Source organism: Rana temporaria, chromosome 4 (genome assembly GCF_905171775.1).
Source record: "Rana temporaria chromosome 4, aRanTem1.1, whole genome shotgun sequence".
Taxonomy (NCBI): Eukaryota; Metazoa; Chordata; class Amphibia; order Anura; family Ranidae; genus Rana; species Rana temporaria.
This window is the reverse complement of record NC_053492.1, coordinates 27,281,809-27,309,612: the sequence shown is the minus strand read 5'-3', so window position 1 is coordinate 27,309,612 and position 27,804 is coordinate 27,281,809. Positions and strand designations below refer to the sequence as shown.

The 27,804-nt window shown below is 44.9% G+C and overlaps 1 protein-coding gene across 1 annotated transcript in view; it reads right to left on the bottom strand.

Annotated features, from left to right (window-relative positions):
- Positions 1 to 1,687: 1,687 nt before the first annotated feature.
- Positions 1,688 to 27,804, bottom strand: part of SCARA5 (scavenger receptor class A member 5) — a 424,057-nt gene continuing 397,940 nt past the window's right edge. Inside the window, exon 9 of the mRNA XM_040348148.1 lies at positions 1,688 to 2,743. Within this exon, the coding sequence (XP_040204082.1) occupies positions 2,607 to 2,743 (137 nt within the window). The 3' untranslated portion in view covers positions 1,688 to 2,606. The remainder of the gene's footprint in view (positions 2,744 to 27,804) is intronic.

Sequence of the window (27,804 nt, the reverse complement as noted above, 5' to 3'; positions counted from 1 at the left end):
ATTGGCACCCCTGCATTCCTGTCAGATACCAGAAAATCCCAGGCCTTATGTATGCTCCTTAGCAGTTTTCCCATCAGGAAAACAGACGGGAATCCCGATGGGAAAATAGAGAAGCCTGCTCTCTATTTTATCGTTGGATTTCCCGGCAGAGTGTTTCCTGCCGAGAAAACCGGTCGTCTGTATGGGTGAAAAACCGTGCAGGCTCGATAACACTTTGACGCATGCGCGGTAGCATACAAGGTTAGTGTGGGGTATAGAAAGATGGCATCGAATGTGACGAGACATCGGCTCGTCGTAGTCAATGACATCACTGCGTTCTTGCCATTCAAAAGAACGGCGAGATTTTGTGTGGCTGTGTGTATACATGGCTTTTCAAGTCAAGCCTGCCAGGAATCCCATTAGGAATACCGACGTTTTTTTTCCCTGACGGCATTCCCGGTCGTGTGTACAGGGCTTAAAGTGGATGTAAAGCCACTCTCATCCTTTCTAAACTACTGCCATGGTGCTGATCTATAAGGATATAGATGCCTCCTGCATGTATCCTTACCTGTCAAATGTCCCCCCTCTGTCTGTTATAAGAACTGAAAAACTGCAAATTCTGTGGGTGGGTCTGTTGTCTGGAGCTCTGTGGGTGGAGTCGTGATGTCAGTAGACTGCCCGCCCTCCTCTACACTCTCCTCCTCAACATGCATTATGTCCTGTGTATTTTTTAAACTAAATTATGCTATGATCACTAACATCCAGTCAAAATCCAGAAAAGTAACCACATGACTTCAGAAAAGGAGTGGGAATTAAAAAATAATGCCGGTCTCCAAGCTAGTTCATGAGATATGTAAATCACCTGTCACTCACAGCAAGGGGGCGGAACGGACTAATGTTTTTCTGTGTAAGTCCGTTTTATTTCACTGAACAATAAAAGAGGATTGCTCAGAGCTGGATTAACTCTGTGTGGCAAGACTGGGCACAGATGATAGGAAATCTTTTACTCTACATTGTGACAGCAAAAAAAAACTTTAAGGCTCTTAATATACGATATTAATGCAGTTATTTATTATTATTATTATTTATTATTTTTTCCATTAGGGGTGTGAGTGGGGCCTCATGTCTAAGTTATGCCTAAGGCCTCGTACACACGACTGAGAATCTCGTCAGGAAAAACCCGTTGTTTTCCCTGACGAGATTCTTGGCAAGAAACTCTTGCCGCCCGAGTGTACTGACTTTCATTTCAAAAGAACCGCGGTTCTCTTTAAAGGAAAGAACGTGGTGACTTCATTGCGTATGACGAGCATACGCATACCTATGCCGTGGAAGCTACTGCGCATGCGTCAAAGTCAATTCGAGCATGCGCAGGTTTCCATGGCGACAGGTAAGTATACAGACGCTCTGGTTTCTCGTCTGGAAACAGGCAAACGAGAAACTCGACGAGAAAAAAGAGAGCAGGTTCTCTTTTTTTCTCGTCGAGATTCTTGCCTGATTTCCAGACAAGAAACCCGAACGCCTTGTACACACAAATGGCTTTCTCGGCAAGAAGCAGTTTTCTTGCTGGTTTTTGCCCAAAAAAACGGTTGTGTGTACGAGGCCTAAGGCCTTACAGAGTCTAGAGCCGCCTCTGGGTGTACACATAGTATAAAATGGTTACATGCGCACACAAGCGCACACGCACAATAATTCAACAGCAACACAAATATCATTTAAAAAAAAATCCTTTACTTCACACTTTATTTTACAGCAAGTCATCACAAAATCAGTTGCTGAATCCTCTGTGGGGCTCAACAGCATCCACTCTTCAAGCTGTAGTACTGCGCATTATATAGCTGCTCTTCATTGGCTGACAGCCGTCGGCAGCCCTTCTGTTCTACAGCAAGGCTCTTTGGAAAAAGCTTATGGAGCATCTAGCACTCTGTGGCTCTCCCATATCTAATGTATATAAAAGTAGAAAAAAAAGAAGCACAGTATAAAGTAAAATAAACTTTTATCATATAGACTAGTGTGCGGTCTTGCCTGTAAACTATATCTGTGCTGATTATTTTTTTTTTCTTTTTAAATGCATTTGTCAATATAACATGGCTCTTGAGTGTTTTTCTTTGGCATCAGAGTAAACACCTGCAATACATGGAAGTAGAAGCTTGGCACATTGATATTTCCTCCTTCTGGCGACAATGGCGAACAAGCAAAATCTCATCCAATCATCTCATCTCCAGGATGCTCTGTGAACTGTCCCATCACAACTTGCCATCTTAAAAGGAAAACTCCATATAAAGCGCAAAATCCAGTAAAAATGCTTTGTGAATACTTATTTACCCGGGTCAGTTGTTTGCAGACGAGCAATGAAAGTTCTGCTCCATATGTGTGTTGGGCTTTAGCGGGCAGTAAAGCCTACCTGTGACACCTTTCTTCCTTAAAATACCTTCTGACACACGTCCATAAAGGCTTTGATATCTATTCTGCAAGTACAGGGACATCTGCAGCTCACGTTTTTTAAGTGCACATAAGGTGACGCAATATATCTTTACTGGTCATATTAATCATAGCCAGAGTTCTCCTTTATTGTCCCGTGTGCCACCTGGATTAAATGTCTTCAGAGACAGGCTCCCAGTGCGTTAGGCTCACTGCTTGATGCACGTCACCCCGGCGTCTTCAGCGTGGCCGCAGTTGGTTTTGCCCCAGCTGGAGAACAAGCATTGCAGGATTGATTCCTCCGTGCCCTTGCAAGCGACATCGTCCATCCAGATACGCCCCACACCTGTGAAGGCAAGATGCCATTTATTAGTACAAAGGCAAAGATATACCATCTACAGGAGCAATCTAAGGGTGAACCAAGGCTCTTTGTCACCATTTAGCATTATCATAGGCGTGCGCACAGGGTGTGCCAGGTGTGCCTGGGCACACTCTAATCACCCTGTGCTGCGCAGATTCCCCCTGCTGCTTGGCTGCAGAGAAAGAAACTGGGGAATCTTTGTCCTCAGTCCCTTTCTCTGTGTCAAAAGTGAGACATCAGGGGTCTGTTTAGATCCCTGATAGTTCAACAAAAAATTAAAAATAAATTCAACTAAAGTATTGTAAAATAATATTGTAAAAAAAAGAATAAAGAACAATAAAAAAAATTATTGTAAAAGAGTAAAAAAAAAACAAATAACTAAAATAAACTACTGACGCCAATCTCTGCCCTACTGATATTATCCCCTGCTCTACTGACACTGTGTATATACAGACCTATGTGAGTTTGAGCTTTGGGGTGCACACCCTTATGCAATAGGCTGTGCACACCTATGAGCATTATAGCTAGTCCGGGGGCCATATGCGGCCCTTTGCTTGCCTTCATCTTTCCCTGGGGCCATTATTCCTTGCAATGATACAAGACACAGTTTCTTCCACTGACATCAACAGTCGGTCACTATTCCAACCACTGACACCAACAATCGAACATATTTTCTGCCTCTGACATCAGCAATAGGGCATTATTCCTTCCACTGACACCAACAATAGGGCATTATTCCTCCCACTGACATCAACAATAGGGCATTATTCCTCCCACTGACATCAACAATAGGGCATTATTCCTTCCACTGACACCAACAATAGTGCATTATTCCTCCCACTGACACCAACAATAGGGCATTATTCCTCCCACTGACACCAACAATAGTGCATTATTCCTCCCACTGACACCAACAATAGTGCATTATTCCTCCCACTGACACCAACAATAGGGCATTATTCCTCCCACTGACACCAACAATAGTGCATTATTCCTCCCACTGACACCAACAATAGGGCATTATTCCTCCCACTGACATTAACAATAGGGCATTATTCCTCCCACTGACATCAACAATAGGGCATTATTCCTTCCACTGACACCAACAATAGTGCATTATTCCTCCCACTGACACCAACAATAGTGCATTATTCCTCCCACTGACACCAACAATAGTGCATTATTCCTCCCACTGACACCAACAATAGGGCATTATTCCTCCCACTGACATTAACAATAGGGCATTATTCCTCCCACTGACATCAACAATAGGGCACCATTCTTCCCACTAATAACAACAATGGTGCATTATTCCGTTCACTGATGCCAACGATGGGGCACCATTACTCCCACTGACACCAGTGATGGGGAATTATTCCTCCCACTATTCCTCGGCACTATTTCCCCCACTGATACCAATAATGAGGCACTATTTCTCCTATTGATACCAATGATGGGTCTCTATTCCTCCCACCGATATCAATGATGGGGTACTATTCCTCCTTTTTTTTCAATTTTTTTTTTTTTTTTTTTTTTACAACAGTACAATAAAAACAGCAAACAAAACCCATACAGACAAAACTTACAACATTTATGGTCTCAATAAGTACCCCTTACAGAAATACGAGTTAAGCCCCATACACACTATCAGTTTTCCTGATGGTTTTCTCTTCAGGTTTACCAAAACCATCTAATATGAGGTCAAACCTTATGCCCCGTACACACCATCACTTTATGTGATGAAAAAAAACGACACTTTCTGTGAAGTAAAAAATGACGTTTTTGAAACTTCAATTTTCTAAGACGAAGTTGCCTACACACCATCGTTTTTCTCACAATAATCTTGCAAAGTGAGGTTACGTTCCACCACGTTTTACCATTGAAGCTTGCTTCTGGGCATGCGTGGATGAAAAAACGTCTTAGAAAACGACGTTTTTTGCTACACACGGTCAATTTCTGTGAAGTAAAAAGTGCACTTTTGAAAAACGACACATAAAATTGAAGCATGCTTCAATTTTTTTCTGTCGTTTTTTACAAGACATAAAACGACGTTTTCCCCCACACACGGTCAATTAAAGTGACGTTTTTAAAAACGTCATTTTTTTTCATCACATAAAGTGATGGTGTGTACGCGGCATTAGTGTTTCAATTTGAATGCAATCAGGCAGGTCCTTGTACTACATGGTTTTGGTAAACCTGAAGAGAAAACCAGCAGGAAAACTGATAGTGTGTATGGGGCTTAAGAAGGAGACATCTTCTACTATTACTACTTCTAAAATTTTCTCACTCCTGTTTCTATCCCAGGCCTAGTCTTCCCACTTATTCTCAGGGGGGGGGGGATACCGGGACACGGCAAAGAGACCCGTATGGGGGGGGGGGGGGAGGAGAGGAAAAAAAAACCCTATACTCTAGAAGAAGGAATTTTATTAAAAAGAATATTAGAAGGAAAATCAGATTCCCCTATATTGTGATACAGTGTAAAAAGAAAAACCCCAAAAAATTATTATCGGGGGAATAGTTTCCCCTTATTGTGTATATCCTAGGGTGAAGTGAAAAAAAAAAAAAGAAAAAGGCCTATAGACTATAAAAAGGAAGTTTTGTTAAAAGAAAAAATATTAGAAGGAGGATCAAGTTCCCCTATATTGTGATAAAGTGTAAAAAAAGAAAATTTATTATCAGGTGAATAGATTCCCCTTATTGTGTATATCCTAGGGTGTAAAAAAATCCATTTTTTTTATTTATTTTTAGGGGAGTTTAGTAAAGAAAATATTAGAAGGGGAATCAGGTTCGAGTTCCCCTATATTGTGATAAGTGAGGAAAGGGAGAAAAAAAAAATATTTCTCTCTTTTTTTCCCCCTTTCTCCCCTTCTTTTATAGGGGGAATAGACTCCCCCCTAATGTGTACATACTGAAGTGTAAAAAATTTTTATACCAATGATGGGGTACAATTCCTTCGACTGATACCAATGATAAGGCACTATTCCTCCTACTGATGACAATGATGGGGCACTATTCCTCCCACTGATACCAATGATGAGGCACTATTCCTCCTATTGATACCAATGATGAGGCGCCATTTCTCCCACTGATACCAATGATGGGGCACTATTCCTTCCACTGATACCAACAACAGGGCACTATTCCTAAAACTGGCACCAAAGATGTACTGTTTACTACCACTTACGCCAGTACAATTTCTAATAATAATAATAATCTCCAGAGGCAATAATAGCCCCAAGCAATAATATCCCCCACTGTCCCCAGAAAAAATAGCCCTCAGCAATAATAACCCCTAACAAAAATGATTGTCTCCAGCCTTAATAACCCCCAGTGGCAATAAAAAATATTAAATAACCCTCTGACAATAATGAGGCCCGATAAACCCCAAACTAAGTAAAGAGAATGGAGAGTCATAATGAACACATTGCCACCCTGAAGTCTCCAAAATTCACACGTCAGTGACAAAATCAATAGATTGAACAGTCAGCTTCAGACATAAAGCAGGCTATCATAAATCAACTTTCCAGTTATGGTATCTATGACACAATACAGGCATTTGCAGAATCTCATAAGCCATGCCTACTGATAGTGACATAAAATTGCCATGTCGTGAAGCCTCTAGCAGAACTCTTACAGACTGTATCCTTGTTGTAAATTGCTGTTGTTAAGACATTTAGAAACAATACACATATGAGTCTGGCTTTAGTTGACCGGAAGCTGCCCTTTTCATCAATCCAGCTCTCAAACTCTACACACAATCCATAACCCTGGCTATGATAAAGTTACATTCATAACAAGCGTCTATCCAAATGTGCTGTATATGTAAAATGGTGATCAGTTAGATACCAAACACCCCTATACACTATATTGTCAAAAGTATTGGGACACCTGCCTTTACACACGCATAAAATTGAATGGCATCCCAGTCTTAGTGTGAGTTCAATATTGAGTTGGCCCACCCTTTGCAGCTATAACCGCTTCAACTCTTCTAAGAAGACTATCCACAAGGTATATGAGTGTGTCTATGGGAATGTTTGACCATTCTTCCAGTAGCCTCCACTCTAAATGATCCCAAAGGTGTTCTATCGGGTTGAGGTCAGGACTCTGTGCTCTGTCTCCCTAAACTCACTCATCTATGTCTTTATGAACCTTGCTTTGAGCACTGGTTGGAATAGGAAGGGGTCATCCCCAAACTGTTCCCACAAAGTTGGAAACATGAAATTGTCCAAAATGTCTTGGTATGCTGATGCCTTAACAGTTCCCTTCACTGCAACTAAAGGGCCAAGCCTAACCCTTGAAAAACAACCCCACACCATAATGCCCCACCGACTAAAAGATTTGGACCAGTGCACAAAGCAAGGTCCATAAAGACAGGGATGAGTGATTTTGGGGTGGAGAAGCTTGACTGGCCTGCACAAAGTCCTGCCCTCAACCCCACAGACTACTTTTGGGATTAATTTGAGTGGAGACTACCAGCCAGGCCTTCTTGATTACATCAGTGCTTGATCTTACAAATGTGCTTCTGGAAGAATGGTCAAACTGTCCCATAGACACACTCCTAAACCTTGTGGCAGCCTTCCCAGAACAGTTAAAGCTGTTATAGCTGCAAAGGGTGGGCCAACTCAAAATGTAACCCTATGGACTAAGAGTGGGATGCCATTAAAGATCATCTGCGTGTAAAGGTAGGTGTCCCAATACTTTTGGTAATATAGTTATAATAGCATGAGAGGCTCTATGGACCACCCATTTGCATCTGAATAAACTTGTATCTGGCCTTTATTAGCATCATGGTGTGGTGCTTTAATTTAATATTTACGCTGTTCTGCCATAGCCAAAGGTGACCATGGAAGCTCTTTGGCATGCAGACGTCACTAGTTGCCCATTGTCCAGACACCAGAGATTTAGATAATCACACTATTGGTCAGTAACAAGAAGACTTGAGCCTTGATTTACACTGAGCGTTTTGTAACTTAGGGCTCCAAATCATTCAACAGCCATGCTTTAAAATTGTGCCTGTTTACATATGAGCACTCGGGTGCCTGTAACTTGATGTACTGAAAACACTGGATCTCGAAATGTAAACTTTAAAATCCATGGGCCCAGATTCAAGTAGAATTGCGCGATATTTGCGGGGGAGCAGGGCAACGATTTTGCCCTGCGCCCCCGCAAATATTTTGCGCTGCCCTCGATTCACGGAGCAGTAGCTCCGTGAATTGCGAGGGCGCGCCAGCAAATTTGCCCGGCGTAAGCGCGCGCAAGTTAAATGATCTCGCCGGGGGCGGGAATCATTTAAATTAGGCGCGCTCCCGCGCCGAGCGTACAGCGCATGCTCCGTCGGGAAACTTTCCCGACGTGCATTGTGGCAAATGACGTCGCAAGGACGTAATTTGCTTCTAAGTGAACGTGAATGGCGTCCAGCGCCATTCACGTTTCACTTACGCAAACGCCGTGAAATTCAAATTTCACGGCGTGGGAAGACCGGCTATACTTTAGCATTGGCTGCCCCTACTATTAGAAGGGGCAGCCTTGCGCTAAAAGTAGCCGTACGGAAACTCCGTACCTGGCTTGCGCGGGGCCCGCGCAAGCTTGTGAATCAGTGGTAGTATGCAATTTGCATACTACACGCTGATACACAATGGGAGCGCCCCCTAGTGGCCGCCGCAAGAATGCAGCCTAAAATCTGCAAGGCATAAGAGCCTTATGCCGCGCAGATTTTAGCCTGCAGTCGGTGTAACGAGGTTCCTGAATCAGGAGCACTCGTTACACCGGAGCAAGTATGCACTTGCGCTGCGTAACCTATGGTTGCGCGGGCGCAAGTGCTTCTTGAATCTGGGCCCATGTTAAAAAGAAGGTACAAGATGTCTTCACCATGGACATTGATGGCATTTGAAGCATTTGTACGTTTTATAAGTAGGAACCCAACCAGAGAGCGGACATTCTATAGGCCATATTGGCTCGAAAAGTTGAGCTTGTCTCCTTCTGTGCCAGTTGTTCGATGTTTTGAAGAAGAAGAAATATGTTTGGCCCCATAGACTTGGGGCCAAACTCCTTACAACTCCCTTAAAAAATTGCATTTTTCATTGTTTCCTAGTAACTAGCTTATCATTGGTCAAAACAAAAATGCTCAAGCCTGAATATCCCCGGAAAAAATGCACCAAAATGCTCCTAAATTGCCTGGAAGCATCTACACTCAGGTGTAAATGCAGCCTAATGCCGCGTACACACGATAGGAAAATCCGACAACAAATTTGTGGATTTTTTTCTGACGGAATGTTGGCTCAAACTTGTGTTGCAAACACACGGTCACACAAATCTTGTCGGAAATTCCGAAAGTCAAGAAATCGGTGACGTACAAGACGTACGACGAGCCGAGATCAATGAAGTTCAATAGGCAGTTGGGCGCTTCTGCTTGATTCAGAGCATGCATGTTTTTTTGTGCATCGGAATTGCATACAGACGATCGGAATTTCCGACAAGAACTTTTCTTGTGAGAAAATTTGAGAGCCAGCTCTCAAATTTTTGTGGTCAGAAATTACGACAGCAAATTTCGGATGGAGCCTACACACTCTCGGAATTTCTGACAAAAAGTTCACTTTGGACATTTGTTGTCGGAATTTCTGATTGTGTTTACGTGGCATAAAGCAATGATACTAGTGTCATAAACCCATTCCTTTTTGTACTATGACAGGATGAAGACTAGAAGTGTAAAAATAAAGAAACTGAGGAAACTCCTGTAAGTCATGTTCCATCTGAACCATTTCCTAGTCCAAAATAGATATGAAAGACCAATCGTCTGGGACTCTATGGCAGATGACAAAGGCAGACTATTATTGGATAGAATTTTGTACATCCCAGCTGGCCAGCGTGTCCTGCAGATGAACCCGAACGTGAGCGACATCGTCTCTAAGTATGTCATGGGTAAACACTTCTACAAAGCTGGTCACAAAGCAGGACAAGGCGTTCCCCTTCACTGGGACTTCACTGGGAGCCAGCTGTAGCAGTGAAATGCTATTTTTGGGTGGCGCTCTTCCAGATGTAATATCTGTCTGGACTGTCTCTGTGTACAATCTTTGGGCTGAGAAAATGTAATTATTTTAAAGTGAACCAGCATGTGAGATTTAAAGCAAGACTTGACTTGACTTGACTTCATTGACTTCTGTAGCTGCAGGCAGTGTGGAGTTACTCATTCTCAAAGTTCAAAACAGAAGCCCTTAAGTCATCCTAATCATTCTGTCAGCAGCTCAGCTATCCCATCCCAGCAGCTACTCAAATTCACATGCCCTCTTTCCCAAGCTTCAATGTGTTTATACAGTATAGGAGAGTTGCACTGCTAAGAGGGAGAGCTGATCTGCTGTGTTACTGTGGCTCTTCCTTATCTGCTCCTATACTGACGGTGGCTTGTTTACTGACTACAGTTCCTGCCCTCCACTATGGGAACCTTGATGACTGCAAGTTGTTGACTTTGGCCTGTTTTTGACCTCTTCCTATTGGTGTTCCCTCATGTCCTGTCAAATCTAGCCACTAGTTGACAGCGCTTTTGAGATCCAGCGACATCACCATCCACCAACCCTTGTGCTACTCTTTCATCTCTACACTCCTTCTCTTCCTACCAGGGATGTTTAGACTGGGGCAGTAAGTAAGGCTGCCCTTACCATTAAGGGTCCCCAGGTATATGACAGATATATGACAGGGGAAGTTGAGCTGCTGGGTCTCTACTGGGAGGGGGATCTAAGCGGTTGAAAGAATGATTTGGACATCAACACTGCTGTGAACCTCAAGGTACCTGTAGCCACATAGGTCAGTGAGGGCTTGTTTTAAAGCTCATATACTGCCTGTAGAAAAATATGCAAATACTTGAATGTTCATAGCCTGACCACAGATTCACTTTTTTTTTATTTTTTTTTATTTCACGTTTTGCATGAAGTTTACAGTAAAAGTAGGCATAGTTACATAGTTAGTCAGGTTGAAAAAAGACACAAGTCCATCCAGTTCAACCACAAAAAATAAAAAAACAAAATAAAAAACACAGTAAAATCCTATACACCCAACTCCATACCCACAGTTGACAGCTTAACAGTCTGCTGCCAAGGGGTAAAAAAAGGGAAAAGAACGAAAAAAAACTGAGTTTAGCGCCACCCTTGCAATCTAATGCCAGGTAATACAGATGTTGGTGTCTTGTCAATAGATGCCTCGTCGAAATATGTCCGCCCAGTATTGCGCATGCGCAGTGCTTGCACAGTACCGAGCCGCGAAAGACGCCGAACATCCGAATTGACGATCAGCTGTACACGGCGCTTGCGCACCATACCCAACATAGTGCCACACACTCCCGAGGCTCTGCGAGTCTGCAAGGGGCGGACTTGTTCATGATGGGCGCGTGTGAGGGGCAGATGGTAACATTTGTAATGGTGGACAGTGCGGTCACAAACCTCAAACACATCTCCTAAACAAATATACCTCTGCTATTCTTCCTACACGAGTTGCCCTTAACACATGTAGGAAGAATAGCAGAGATATATTTGTTTAGGAGATGTGTTTGAGTTTCGTGACAGCACTACCCATCGCCCCCTTCTGTTGCCATCCACCCCTCATACGCCCCAATTATGAATGTGTCTGCCCCTGAAGACTTGCACGAGCATCTGGAGCGTATTCCAATGTTCGGTGGCTTTCGGCCGCTCCGTACTGCGCAAGCGCAGTACAGGGCAGGCATTATTCAACAGGGGGCATTTCTCGTCAAAACACTGGCAGGGGCACATAAAAGCAGGGGATCAAGATATACAGTATGTGGAGACTGAGTCAGAGGCCTAAGGGCACCAATTGGCAGGATGAATAACCACAGTTCTCCGAGCTTCTATCTTAGTAGAGTATGAAGGGAAATGTGAGGTAGAGAAGATCTTCAGGAATGGGGGGAGACATCATTTCTCTGAGTTTCTACCGTAGTAGAGGATGAAGAGGAAAGTAAGTTAGAAAAGATCTCCGGGAGGGGAACCCCAGTTAGGGGCCACACAGGGAGTAACAGGGAGGCGGCCAAGGATGACTGGGGGGTCCCACTAAAAGTATGCATACTCATGATCCCGCTGTTGTATCCGGGTGCTCTAACCACAGGGTCCAGATTTTGTCAAATTTACTACCTCGACTATTGTAGGAAGCTTTGTAAAAAGGGAGTGCAGAGTTAACAAGAGACTTCCACTTATGCAACCAAGTGGGAGTGGGTGATTTCCAATGTAGGACAATGGCTTTTCGAGCGTAGTACAGTAATATGATTACAAGTATTCTAGTGAGCTTATGGATGGCCAAAGGTTCAACTAAGCCCAGCAGACTCTCAGTTCCATAGGCACCAAAATAGTCAACTAATTGACTTTAATGTGGAACCAAAACCATAACATTTTTGGAGGGGAATGTGGGTTGCAGCTCTACTCTACACAACTCATTGTGGATTTTCCCTCACCTTTTATTCTGGGAAGTGTGGGGAGAAAAATCGGAGGTACGCCCTAGTTATTTGAAGTTTTTTTAACGTTTTTTAAGGGCATACCTTCCATGCTGTTGGTCCACCACTGGTTAAAGACTAGTTTTAGGACCACGATACCTCCTCTCTTAGGCCCCGTACACACGACCGAGTTTCTCGGCAGAATTCAGCCAGAAACTCGATCGGAGCCGTATTCTGCCGAGAAACCCGGTCGTCTGTACACTTTCGGCCGAGGAAACCGACGAGGATCTCGTCGGGCCAAATAGAGAACATGTTCTCTATTTCCTCGTTAGTCAATGAGGAAACTTGGCTCGCCGAGATCCTCGGCGGCTTCACAAGGAACTCGACGAGCAAAACTATGTGTTTTGCCCGTCGAGTTTCTCGGACGTGTGTACAGGGCCTCACAGTCTGCATCAAGGGCAGAATTGATAGGATATGGAGACGTATAAACAGCAGTGCCCCTCTTTCCCATGGATGAGACATGACACCTGCCTCACTGTAAACATGACCCTTTCTACTCGCCGGCCTCAGGGTACACAGTAATGGATTTCACCTGCCATATGTTTATTTTTCTATTCTTCATATTAAGTCCTCATGGACTTCCTCCGCTCACATGTGTTTTCAATTAGGTGGGCACTCTGTGGTAAAATCATTACAGTGAAAAAGCAAACACAAGGGACAGATCGGAGAAGAACTAATATCCATCTCTGGCTTAAAACTGCGGCCTTTGCGACCGCCAGGCATTCCAACGCTTATCTGATGTGGCTCCCTGCCCTTCCGGGCTGCCTTGAGCCACCATCCTCCATCTTGTGTTCTTTTCATGGTGAGTCAGTCTAGTTAAGTCTCGAGCTTTGCCACTTGGCACCAGCGAAAGGTGTTCCATTTCATCTGCCCGCGAAACGCTTAGTTAAATGTCTTGATTGATAATTGTCTGGTTTGATCACAGTGTTCCCTGTTGGAGGTTGTTGTGTCATTATGTTAGAAGCAGAACGCACACAAACATCAGCACTTTTGCTGGCACTCGTGCTATGTGCCAGCTGGCCTCTGTGTGTATTTTAACACCTCTCGGCGATCATAGAGCGCCACAGAAAACATCACCACGCTGGATTTATTTCAGGTCTACTGGCAATCTCATCTGCAGCCTAAACATCATTCCTACAATTAGTCCCAGCGAGCTGTTTATCAGGAATGTGAAGCCTCATGGCCTATTTATGCAATGGTTGTGTAACAAATAATACAAGAAATAAAAGTTAAAGGCCCAGATTCACAGAGAGCAAGGCGCACATTACGCCGACATAGAGCACACACCGTACGGCACGCCAACGTAGCGCGGAGAGGCAAGCATTGCTTTCAGCAAGCCCGTGCTCCCAACGCTGCGCCAGTGTGGGTTTCGAAGGCGCCCGCTGGCGTAGGTGGAAGTGGGCGTGACCCCATGCAAATGATGGGCCGAGCGCCAGACAGGTACGTATAACAAACTGCGCATGCGCCGTGACATGGACGCATGCACAGCACCCCCTGCGCCTGCTAACAACCACGCCGGCACAACTGCCTAAGCTACGCCGGATCACCGTGTACATAACGTACGCCCAGCCAGACACACGTCGAACGCTCAATACGCCGGCTTGTGTTCCCTGGTGCAGAACTGTGCATGTCTGTTGCCGGGTTGCACCTCATTTATGGGGAATAACTTTACGCCGGACGTACAACTTACGCGCATCTCGCGTAGCATGCGCCGGGCACACGCACGTTCGTGAATCAGCGTATTTTCCTCATTTGCATGTTTGAATGGCTAATCAGTGGGAGCAGCACCATGCGCCCAGCCCATATGTGCGCCCACCCTACGCCGGCGTGTGCAAGCTACATCGGCGGGGTGTAGCCTGTTTTTAGGCGCATGTTGGTTTGTGGGTCGGCCGCACACATACGCCGGCGCACATTGGCACTTACGTCGGCGTAACGTGTTATACGTCGGCGTAAGTGCTTTGTGAATCTGGGCCAAAGTCTAGTGTTCTGAGCAAGTAAACATTTTGAGGTATTATTAACATACAACATTTACCTGAAAGTCATTTGTGACAGGGCTTTCCCCTTGTACGTGCATTTATATATACAGTATATACTGTATATATATATATATGTAGCGGACTGCTCCTGTTGGGCAAGCGCTGTTTTAAATTTAGAAGGGGGTTTGAGTGTTAGTTGACTCAGACACTTATAATTTTGGCTAAATTTGGCTTTTGTTTCAGCCGTGGCTGTGCTGAGAGTGACCGCCAATGTTTGCCTGGGGTGTTGTTACCACCCCAGGCCAAGGGTGGCAGCAGCTAAGTCAGGGTGATATTGGGTGTCTCCCCTCGGCAGCCAATCAGTGGGGGTTGATCGTCCCGATGTGCATGCTGGGGAGGGGTACTTAAGGAACAGACGCCACTGGATCAGGGTCGTCGATCCTTGGTCAGTCGTCCCACTACCTCGTGGCCCTCCTGGCCGGGGGTGTGTGCTCCTGCAATCCTGGCTCTGGGACCACGTTGGTCCGGGGTTGTGATCTGATGAGTAGGCCCAATAGTCAGACTGGGTCTACGATTTCAAGGTGATCCTGTGCTGTCCGTCCTGAGGGAGGAAGCCGCTTGATGAAGGACCTATCTTGGAGAGGACCAAGCAAGAGGCTGGTATCTCAGTAGAGGCCTGGAAACTTCATCAAAGGATGCACCATGTACTGAGAGGCTTGATGGTGATCGCCTCTCAGACTTGAATTCTACAGAAATTAATCTGGAGCGATCCGGGTGCTGAATCCTGGACCGAAAGTGTCTCCACTCAAAGGAAGGTCTGTGGCAGAGACTGTACTTTGTTTCATGCGCCACTCCGGCTGCTAGGCCGGTGAGAGGGACCTATCCGGGTGAGCAAGACCCACTCTAGCTAGAGTGGCGACGAAAGCTGTGTTGCTGGAAGCAGGAGTGTTTCCGGATTGAAATTATGCACCTGAACCTATCTACTTGTTACCCTTCCAGCCCTTCAACCACTTCTTCTTTCCTTACCAAGTTCTACAAATAAATCTTAGAAAAAGAAGTGTAAGGTGTGGACATTGAACTTTTTCAACTCTCATCTACCACCCTGGACGGCGAGAAGATAGAGGTAACATGCTGCCCGAAATGATCCAGCAGCTCCTTCGGGTGTAGTTCTACATATATATATATATATATATATATATATATATATATATATATATATATATACACACACACTGAATTTGTCCCTCTTATGGTAATTTCTGTATATGGAATTGTTTAAAGTGAATCTGTGGCCAGCCTATCAACATTCAAGTATTCTTAAACAACAATCAATGAACTTTAAACTGAGCCCTCATTGACCTCTGTAACTGCTGGCACCGTGGAGCAATTAATCATCAAGCTTCATGGCAGAAACATAGAAACCATTGATGCAGGCTTTCTCAGCAGCTCAGCTCACCCTCAGCTTACCCCTTCCTTTCTAGCAGTGACTCGGTAGCTCAGCTCACCCTAACTCCTTCTTTGCTATGACTCAGCATATCAGCTCACCCTACTCCTCCCTCCCAGCATTAGTTTAGTAGCTCACATCCCCCTGTAGTCCCTCACCGGCAGTCATTTAGCAGCTCAGCTGACCGTGTTGCCTGCTCCCAAAAGAGAATCAACAGCACCCACTGATCGGTGCTTCAAAAAAAACAGCCCCTCTGCATTGGAATCCATGCGCCGGTGTCCTGAAAGGGGCCGGACGCATTAATCGGGAAGGCGATGATGAACGGGGGGGGGGGGGGGCAGCACCCATGCATCCTTAAAGGGGTTGTAAAGGTAAAGGTTTTTTCATCCTAATGCATCCTATGCATTAAGGTGAAAAAACATCCGACGGTACCGCCCCCCCCCCCCGAACTCCGGTTTTACTTACCTCACCCCTCGAAAGTCCCGCGCGCGTCCTCGTGATCCTCTTCAGTTCCCAGCCTGGCCTTTGATTGGCTAGGCTGGACGGATTGATAGCAGTGCAGCCATTGGGGCCGAGTGATACAGTCGGCGGCTATGCACGCCACTGTATCAAGGGAGCGCGCCCGCAAAAGCTTTCCACCATGCAAGCTCGTTCGCATGAAGGTGGAAAGCTTTTGCGAGGAGGAGCCGAGACAGCCCCTGAGGGACCCCAGAAGACCAGGATCGGGGCCACTCTGTGCAAAACGAGCTGCACAGTGGAGGTAAGTATAACATGTTTGTTATTTAAAAAAAAAAAACATTTTTGCCTTTAGTGTTCCTTTAATGGACAGGCCACTCCTGCTCCCAGTATAAACTCGACAGCTCAGCTCACCTTGCGTCCCCACTTGCAGACTGAAAACCACACGGGCTCCAGGTCACTTATCCTGTTATCTATCTAATGACTTCATATTTAGAAGAAGTATCCACGTTCATGAAAATGACTCTATCACTTAAAAAAAAGTATAAGGGGCGGGCACCTGGAGACGTTTTCAGCCATTCTACTTCAACTGAATGCCAGTTCAAATATTTCCTGGTCCATCAAAACTTAAAAAAAAAAAAAAACGGGAGGGGGGCCAGCCAGGCCTGTAAGGGGCCCTGGGGACAATCGGGCCCCTTACAGGTGTAATGCAAAAAAAAGCAGGAGGAGGCCAGGCAGGCCCCTGGGGACAATCGGGCCCCTTACAGGTGTAATGTCTGTACCCCCCTGATGGCGGCCCTGTCCATCACCATGATGGTCTGCTGTGCTGGCCAATGGAAATGTCTGGGAGATGTATATGCCAACTTCGACACTACCAATAAACACTGAAACTTTGCCCGATCAGAACCATTTGACATTTGCTTGCAGAGGTTTTCAGTCAAACATTACAATAAAGACACTAGGGGCCAGATCCTCAAAAGAGATACGCAGGCGGATCTGCTGTTTCTATCTTTGGAACTGATCCGCAGAATCAGTTTCCAAGAGATAGACAGAAGATCCGGCAGGTGTAATAGTTTTACACTGCCGGATCTTAAGATGCAGTACCGCGACCGCCGCTGGGGGCATTCATCGTCGAAATTACGCGTCGGGTATGCTAATGAGGAGTTACGTCGATCTTCAAAGCTTTTTCGCGTTCGCTACGTCGCCGCTACGTTAGTTTCCCGTCGCTTAGTTACACTTTTGTAAAGCAGCCCTACTTTTACACAGCAGGCGTACTGCTGTGTAAAGTATGGCCGTCCTTCCCGCGTCGAATTTTTAAATTTTACGTCGATTGCGTAAGCCGTACGGGAATACGGAAATACGCTACGCGCCGATCAAAAAATGACGTCACGTCGCGCAAAGCACGTCGGGAAATTTGCGTCACAAGCATGCGCAGTACGTCCGGCGCGGGAGCGTGCCTAATTTAAATGTGACTCGCCCCATTAGATTAGGAACGCCTTGCGCCGGACGGATTTGAGTTACACCGCCGCAAATTTCCAGGTAAGTGTGTTGTGGATCGATACCTAACTTAGGAAATTTGCGGCAGTGTAACTTAAATCTGTTAAGTTACGTTGCGCTGCGGGGCTGTGGATCTGGCCCAATATGTGCTTGCTGACAATGTACTAGTGTTGAATATCTTGTATATGTTACAGAATGGAAAGGAGCCCATCTGATATAACAGGAGTCATGTGGACAGCACATGCCTGGTGTGGGAAAGATTTCCATTGTTTCTATTGGAGGGTTGCATAGCGTGCAATTAATGTATATATGTTTATCTCAGCAGGCGGGGGTCTAATCCGGCCTCCGTGTGTTTATGTTGGTCAGATAGATGAGGAGTGAGATACGACGGTAAATTAGATATTAAAGGGTAAGGCTTCATTCACACAGACTAAAAATGCCCTCCCTCCCCCCGCGGATACTTGTGTCTGGAAATGCAGGTGTTATGATCAGCGGCTTAGCCTGTATAAAGGAGCTGTGCTTTTCCACCATTGTAGGCTTGTACCTGCAGGTATCCACACATCCAGTGTAGGGGGAAGGTGTACGCAATGTGCAGAGTGTAGGGGTCAGGTGTATGCAATGTGCAGAGTGCAGGGGTCAGGTGTATGCAATGTGCAGAGTGTAGAGGTCAGGTGTACGCAATTTGAAGAGTGCAGGGGTCAGGTGTATGCAATGTGCAGAGTGCAGGGGTCAGGTGTATGCAATGTGCAGAGTGCAGGGGTCAGGTGTATGCAATGTGCAGAGTGTAGGGGTCAGGTGTACGCAATGTGCAGAGTGCAGGGGTCAGGTGAACATAATGTGCAAAGTGCATGGGCCAGGTGTACACAATGTGCAGAGTGCAGGGGTCATGTGTATGCAATGTGCAGAGTGCAGGGGTCAGGTGTATGCAATGTGCAGAGTGCAGGGGTCGGGTGTATACAAGGTGCAGAGTGCAGGGGTCAGGTGTAAGCAATGTGCAGAGTGTAGTGGTCAGGTGTACATAATGTACTGTGTGCAGGGGCCAGATGTATGCAGACTGCAGGGGTCAGGTGCACATAATATGCAGAGTGCAAGGGTCAGATGTACTTAAATCGGAGTTCCACCCAGAAATGGATCCCCCTTCCGGTGCCACATTTGGCACCTTTCAGGGGGAAGCACATACCTGTCAAATCCAGGTATCTGTTCTCACTTCCGGGCATAGATCGCCACACATTCTGCGGCGAACTATGCCATGTCCGGTCCCTCCTCCTTCACCCCATAATGTGTAGAGTACAGGGGTCAGATGTACATAATGTGTAGAGTGCAGGGGTCAGATGTACATAATGTGCAGAGTGCAGGGGTCAGATGTACATAATGTGTAGAGTACAGGGGTCAGATGTACATAATGTGCAGAGTGCAGGGGTCAGATGTACATAATGTGCAGAGTGCAGGGGTCAGATGTACATAACGTGCAGAGTGCAGGGGTCAGATGTACATAACGTGCAGAGTGCAGGGGTCAGATGTACATAATGTGCAGAGTGCAGGGGTCAGATGTACATAACGTGCAGAGTGCAGGGGTCAGATGTACATAATGTGCAGAGTGCAGGGGTCAGAAATATATACAGACCACCACCTATTTCACCACCACCCCCTTATGCATAGCACCGCAAGACCACCCAATAAGCACACACTGTAAACACACACACACACATTTACACTGTATACACAACGCACACACATAATAGTGAGAGACTAACATAGCCATGTATGCTGTGCCATTGGGATTTTGGCTGCGCTTAGACTTTCCAACCACTTTAACGGATATCTGCAGCTTGAAATGCGTTTACAAAGTCTTTTCCGCTGCTCAGAGCAGCGATCTGTCAAACAATGTACAAGTCACAGAGCATGCCCCCCCCCCCCCGTTATCCAATTCACTCTGTAACCAGATCTACAGCTGAACACTGTGTGCTGCACACTCTGACATGACGTGTAATGTTATCGCCACACACAGGGCACGCAAGAGGTTAACCCCAGTCCAGATCTTCATTCCGCTTAAACGTCATTCTTTTCATAACGGCTGGAAGTGAAACAGAAACATCAAGCCTAAGCCGCCTGCCTAAAGAGAACCAGTCATGAAGGAGGACCCTATCTGCAAACCCACAACATTTCCTACATTTCAAAACGTAGCTTTTCTTGTTTTAACCCCTTGCTTACTGGGCACTTAAACCCCCCCTCTCCTGCCCAGACCAATTTTTTAGCTTTCGGCGCTCTCACTCTTTGAATGACAATTGCGCATTCATGCTACACTGTACCCAAGTGAATTCATATTTTTTTCCCCACAAATAGAGCTTTCTTTTGCTGGTATTTGATCACCTCTGCGGTTTTTATCTTTTGTTAAAAAAAATTAAAAAAGACTGCTCCATAAAGGAGGGGTAGTTTTTTTTTAAATCAATGCAGTACTTACCGTTTTAGAGAGCGATCTTCTGCGCCGCTTCCGGGTATGGGCTGCGGGACTGGGCGTTCCTATTTGATTGACAGGCTTCCGACGGTCGCATACATCGCGTCACGAGTAGCCGAAAGAAGCCGAACGTCGGTGCGGCTCTATACGGCGCCTGCGCACCGACGTTCGGCTACTTTCGGAAAATCGTGACGCGATTGACAGGCTTCCGACGGTCGCATCTATCAAATAGGAACGCCCAGTCCTGCAGCCCATACCCGGAAGCGGCGGAGAAGATGTATCTCTAAAACGGTAAGTACGGCTTTGATTTTAAAAAAACTACCCGATTCCCCTAGACAAAATGAGCCTCAATCTAATGTTAAAAATTGTCATTTCCGGGTGAACCTCCACTTTAAGTGAAAAGGAAAAGCCAGCTTATGTTTTGGTAACCATAGCCAACAGGGGAAAGAGAGGTTAAATCTTCTCAGTGGGTTCATAGATAACAGCAAAAACTTGACATTGGTTCTAACTCTTCCTACCTCTACTGAAATGGAAATGGCAATACATCATTTAAAATTTTCTCAAAAGACTGGATCGGGACTATCAAAGTCTTGAGGAGCTCTCTCTTCTCGTTTGACTCGTTGAATGTACTCCCAAGCAGGGCCGTCTTAATAGCATAATGGACCCCTGGGCAAAGTAATGCACTGGGGCTCCTACAAGCCTGTCCCAATTTACACAGCTACTCTCAGGCCTCGTACACACGACCGAGAAACTCGTCGGGCAAGACACATTGTTTTCCTCGAAGATTTCCTTGTTAGGCTTGTCGAGGAACTCGACAAGCTTGCTTTGCGTACACACGGTCAAGACAAAATCTCCTCGTTCTCAAACGCGGTGACGTAGAACACGTACAATGGCAGGGGAAGTTTGATTCCACTGACACAGCCCTTGGGGCTGCTTTTGCTAATCTCATGTTACTGCGTGTTAAAGTGGAGTTCCACCCATAAATATAACATTACATCAGTAGTTTTAAAAAAATGTCATTAGTCCTTTACGAAAAAAAATATTTTTTTTAGATGCCTTCAAAGTGTTGTTGCTAGGCAGAATAGGTAATCTTCCCACTTCCTGCACCTAGGTGCTTAATGCTTCCTAACCTACACTGCACAGACTCCTGGGAATGTAGTGGGTGTAACTTTCCAGGAGTCTGTGCACTCCCCAGTCTCAAAGAATCATGTGACTTGGACAGCACAGGTGCTGAAACCTGATCTGACACTGCTTGTGCAGCACTGATCATGTGCTAGATCTGCAAGGCTGAAATCCAGGAAGTCATACAGTCTGGCTTCATGATGCCCACACTTAAGATGGCCCCAGTCAATTTCTATTTTATAAAGTGTCTAAATGCTGTAACAACCTAACAAAACGGACCTTAGTTTACAGACTAACTTTACTAGAATACATTAAGCTTGTGTATTACAGGGGTATTTATATATACAAAGTGAAATTGTGGCCGGAACTCCGCTTTAAGTAAAAGTTTGGTCGGAGACGATTTGCAATTCTCAGTCTGTTACAGCTTGAAAAATGTGTTATCTCCATTACAAACGCTACTTTTACTCCCGTCTCATACTTTATTCTGAGCATGCGAGGGTTTCTTAGCATACACACGCTCGAGTTTCTCGTCGAAAACCAGCCCGACGACCAACACGACGAGGATATTGAGACTCCCATCGAGTAAAAAGAGAACTTTTTTTCTCGTCGAGTTCCTCGACAGTTTCCTCGATGAAAAACGTACACACGACTGTTATCCTCGGCAAAAAAGCTCTCCCACCAAGTTTCTTGATGGATTCTGTCGAGTTTCCCGGTTATGTGTACGAGGCCTCACTCTCAAGAATTATAAATAGTTGATATTGTTTAAAATAAATGTTATTATGCTTAATTCTAAGAAAACATGCCATAAATCAAAGACTAAAGCCCCGTACACACGGTCGGACCTTTGTCCGACCAAAATCACATCGGAATTTCCGACGGAATTCCATCAGAGTAAATGAGAACATGTTGGCCCAGATTCACGAAGCAGATACGACGGTGTATCTCAGATACACCATCGTATCTCGGATTTTTTCTGGTCCTATCTATGCACCTGATTCATAGAATCAGATACGCATAGATAGGGCTGAGATCCGACAGTGTCACACTGTGTTACACTGTCGGATCTTTTTTTTGAATTAAAAATGGCGCCGGGGGCGTTCCCGCTGATTTACACTGAATAATATGTAAATCAGCGAGATACGCGAAATTCACGACCGTACGCGGACCCGTCGCAGTGTTCTTACGTCGTTTCCGTAGCGCGGTACCCGTCGTATACTTACCCATGCTAAAAGCAGGGGTAAGTATTGTTAAGTATGGCCGTCGTTCCCGCGTCGATTTGTATTTTTTTTACGTAGTTTCCGTAAGTCGTTCTCGAATACGGAACTACGTAGTTTGCGTACGCATCGAAACCACTGACGTCCTATTGACGTCAGTGGGAGCAATGCACGCCGGGAAATTCCCCGGACGACGCATGCGCATTTAAATCGGCGCGGGAGCGCGCCTGATTTAAATATGACACTCCCCTAGCCGCGGAATTTGAATTCCGCTGGGGGATTTAGGATCCGCCGTCGCAAGTTTGGAGGTAAGTTGTTTGTGAATTAGCCACTTGCCTCCTAAACTTGCGGGAGCGGATCTTAATTCACGTAGATCGAGCGGATCTATAGATCCGCTGAGCTACGTGAATCTGGCCCGTTCTCTATATAAACACTGACGGAATTCATCGTAATTTCCAATGGAAATAATCCGATGGGGCATACACACAGTCGGAATTTCTGATATAAAAAGTTCATCTGACTTTTTCCATTGAAAATTCCGATCGTGTGTACGGGGCATAATCAACACAAAGGGCACAGTACAGGGGGAGTCAGGAGGGCAGAATACTGGGATCGGGAGGGCACAGTACAGTTTATGGGACGTTGGCTGGGACATGGCCATCTCGGGACATCTTAGTAGAAAGCGTGACTGTCCTGGCAAATCCGGGACAGTTGGCAAGTATGATGTAATGCAAGATCATGGAGCCCTCATGCACCTGGGGCCCCTGGGCAGTGCCCATGCATTAGGACAGCACTGCAGGAGGACCTAGAGTATGGCCATGTCATATTAGAGAGCTGGTAGGGTCACCTTTTCAGAGGCAGCTTGTAAATAAACAAGGTTTTTAGGAAAGTTTTGACTGTTTAGTGAAACGGAAAAGCCAGCTTATGTTCTCCACAACAAACTAGAGGAGAACATGTGGCTCAGGCTGTTTAAGCCGTAATTACTCCCATATGGGAGGCCCGTGATAAAACATAATTCACATGCCTCGCACACGCCTATAATCCTGCAGATTGTAACCTTATCTCAATTGGATTGAAGGTCAGGTTTCGCCGTGCTGGAGAGAACGCTCTTGGGTTTGTGCGATGCTCGGCTCAGTATGCTACTTTTAATTCAGGCTCGTGGTTTGCAGCTGGCAAATTATATTTTTCAAAGCGTTCTTAACATGACACAAGGGCTTTGTTCAACGGCTTTTTTGACGAGGACACAGTGCCTTGCAAAAGTATTCACCCCCTTGGCATTTTCCGTGTTTTGTTGCCTCACAACCTGGAATTAACATGGATTGTTTGAGGATTTGCCCAGAACTTTGAAGATGTTTTTTTTTTTTTTATTCTGAAGCAAGCAAAAAATAGGACAAAATAACAGAAAAAGTCAAGGTGCATAACTATTTACCCCCTAAAGTCAATTAATTTTTAATTTTTTTTTTTTTTTGGCGAGAGAGAGATGATGAGGAATAGCTATATATTAAAGGATATTTTAAATATTCTTGTGGTAGGTCTACTCTAGGAATTGTATATGTAGTTTGGGGATGTAGGAATGTTATTTTAGTTGTTTTGTAATGTTATGTATTTCAATGAAAATTAATAAAAAGATTTAAAAAAAAAGAAAGAAAAAAATTAAAGAATTAAAAGATTTGAGCTCTTTTTGGTCATTTCAAATCGGAAATCTATTGTTTCCCCATCACTTTAATACAAAATATTGTCTACTTGCCAGGCAGTAGAGAGTTTGGAATATATGAGTGTCAGCTCCTTTGTTCACTTGGCAATCCCGAACAGCAAAATGGGATTTCTGGGGCTCACGTTTAGTGCAGGCACCTGATGGATATGATAACTTGTTTCCAGCAAGACATGTCAGTATATTTCTCACTGTTCTTTCCCTGGAAAAAACTCCTTATTGAGTTGGCTCTACAGTGGTGGAATCCTTTTATTTTCCCTCCTAACTGGCCTTTGTTCTCAGTGAAACTAATAAGTGTGCCACGTCCAGAACTGTGGGAAGAGACGGCACGTCTGGATCGAATTATCCGAGAGAGGTTATCAATAGAAATAGAGAACATAAGCACACTTAACCCCCTGATTACCAGCCTGTAATACTCCTTCATTACAAGACCATTTTTCAGTTTTTAGTGCTGTGATAGTTTGACTGGCATTTACTCTGTCATATAACATTGTACCCAAATATCATTATTTTGAGACAGATAGAGATTTCTTCTGGTGGTATTTAATAATAAATTGGGTTTTTATTTTCTACTATATAAAGGGGAAAAGATTGTGAAATTTTTAAATTTTTTTAAAAGTATAGGCACAACTTTTTTTAAATTATGGATAGAGCAAGGGAGGGTTATAGCCGCTGTCAGATTTTTGTTTAAGATCAGTGTCCCATTGGGGAGATTTGCCTTCCCTTCGTGTCTAGGGTGACCACGTGTCCCGGATTGCCCGGGACAGTCCCACATTTTGCAGTTCTGTCCCGGGTCCCGGGCACCTTCATTCCAGGACAATACAGTGTCCAGAAATGAAACTGACACAGCCACCCGATGAGAGAGTGGGGCTGGGAAGCCGGTGTCCCTAACAACTGATGAGTCTTCAGCTGTCAATGGGCTTTCCCCCTGACAGCTAAATAAAAAATAAAGCTGCCAGTAAAAAAAAAAAAAAAAAACATGGCGTGGGGTCCCCCTCCCCTAGTCCATTCCAGACCCTTTGGGGGCTTCCAGATTCTGATAACCTCCCTGCCTGCATGCCACCACAACCACCAGCCAGGGTAAGATGGGGGATGTGATGCTTTGGGGTGGGGGAGTAGAGCCCGTGGGTGCTGCTATGGACTGGGGGGGCACTAGTTTTTTTTTGCTTTTTCTTTTTTTCAATAGCCGGGTGCCAGCAATTGCAACCATGAGTCAATTTAAATGTGATTTGACTTTTTTTTTTCTAAATTTCATTTTTGCTGCAGCATGTTTTATACATGGTACACATGCCCCACTTTACAGGCAGACTAATGGGACCCCCAGGCACTATATTTAGAGGAATTGTTCATTTTTATTTTTGCACTTTAAGCATAATTAGAATCACTGCTCCTGAAAAACTTGAAATATGGCACATTTTTGTGAGGGGGGGGGGGGGGGGTCCCTGAATGGCAGTTTGGAATTGTGGTCAGTCACCCTATTCGTGTCCCATAGCCACACAGGAAGTAAGAATAAATCCCTGCAAATTAAGGGAATCCCTTGGGGACCTCCAAGTCATCAGAACCAGTGTCCCCAGTGGAAGATCTCCTCTATTACTTATCTGATGACAACCCAAAATGTGAGATTTTCTTTACTTTCACTTTCAATGAAAATGGTAAACAGAACAAATAGAGAGGGTGAATTTCCTTGCCTTTAGTTATATTTTAATCTATGTTAAAATAAAAATGCCAGGACAGTGTGAACACCCCTAAAATTAAGTAAAAAAAAAAAAAAAAGACACCCCAAGGTTTTTTGGCACAATTTTTTGGAAATAAGGAAACATGGTGGGATTGAAATGGGTAAAGTAGATGTAAACTGATGACATTCAGTTTACTCATAATCAGAACTAGGCTTGGGTGCACAGATAAAGTCGAGACCCAGTCTCCAAAACAGTACATTTCTATGCATAAATCAGGTGCCCATGGAACTTTTAAAGAGTTAATTTTGCTAAAGTATTATGCAATGCCAACATTATGTAATGTTAACCGTGATGGTGTCTGACTGTCGAAAGTTCTAAGAAGATTCCACAAGCAGCTAAACTGTACGATGCCGCAATTGTACATTTCCGGTCAAATGCTCGGCCCATAGGCTATAGAATTCGAATGTTGTTTGACTAGTAATAATAATTTATAAATATAATTATTACTAGTGTCATACAACATTAGAATTCTTCTATAGCTTGTAGGCGGAACATTCAAACGGAAATGTACGATTGCGGCTTCGTACAGTTTAGCTGCTCCATCGAATCCTCTTAGAACATTCGACAGACACCATAAGCCTTCAATGACAGATTCGACCTTAATTAATTTGGCTTTTCGAACAAATGCATTTTTTAACAAAACAAAATAAATAAAAATGAAGGCCTCTTGAGCCCCTTAGGGAAAGAGAGCCTTGACTGATGGGGCACTGAGACAGTGTGAAACGCGTAGGCTATTCTTTTCCCATTTTTTGCTGCTTTTCTGTGGTGCATTTTCTATTGATTTTACAAATAAAGACAACTCAAGAGTTTTTTGGGAGTGCGGCTGTCCATCCTTTTGAAGTTTCTATTATTTGCCTAGTGCATTGCCGGCACCCTCGGTTTCCTGAGAGATTCTTGATTGCTTAGTAGACCCATCTGGAGCGGTGACTCCCTTTTCCTACTGGACAAGGTGGTGGTCACTTTAGGATTGGTTAATTTGGGGGATGGGATGGGCCTAAGCTTGGATAAAAGGGATAGCCCCAGGAATTCTGGGTCTTTTCGTAAACGTGCTTGGAAAAGTTGCCCACCCTCCCGCCCCTTTTTTCTATGGTATGTCACAGCTTGCTGCGGTTTTCTTGACCTTGCCAGCATAAAATGGCTGTAATGGGCCATGCCCTTGATGGTAACCGGAAGTAGGCGGCCTGTCCAGCACTTATGGTAACGGAACAGAAACGGCGCTGCTCAAAATATGGGATGACGCTCTAGAGCAGGGGTCTCAAACTGGCGGCCCTCCAGCTGTTGCAAAACTACAAGTCCCATGAGGCATTGCAAGGCTGACATTTACAACCATGACTCCCACAGGCATAGGCATGATGGGACTTGTAGTTTCACAACATCTGGAGGGCCACCAGTTTGAGACACCTGCTCTAGAGGCTGCAGACGAAGGAGAATCTTGTCTCCTGATACTGCTGGACCTAAGCGTGGCTTTTGACACTGTAGACCACGGACTACTACTGGCTAGGCTAGCTGAAGTAGCCGGAGTCGCTGAAGGTGTTTTACCCTGGTTCTCCTCCTTCTTGGAAAACCGATCACAAACGGTGAAACTGGGACCTTTCTCTTCTGAAAAACGTAGTGTCATGCGGAGTCCCTCAGGGATCTCCCTTATCGCCCGTATTGTTTAATATCTATCTTCGCCCTCTCTTTGAAATCATCAGTAACCAGAAGTTACTTTACCACTCCTTTGCAGACAACACACAACTGTATTTCCGCATCTGCAACAAAAAGGATCATTCTCTTGGACTAGAGAAATGCCTCACTCTAATAGATAACTGGATGACAAACAGTTATCTTAAACTCAATGGTTCGAAAACAGAACTTCTCCTGTTTCACGCTAACCGGAAAAACTCCCCCCGCATCAACATGGACTCCCCCGCCCATTCTGGGTAAAACTATCACCCCTAGCACCAAA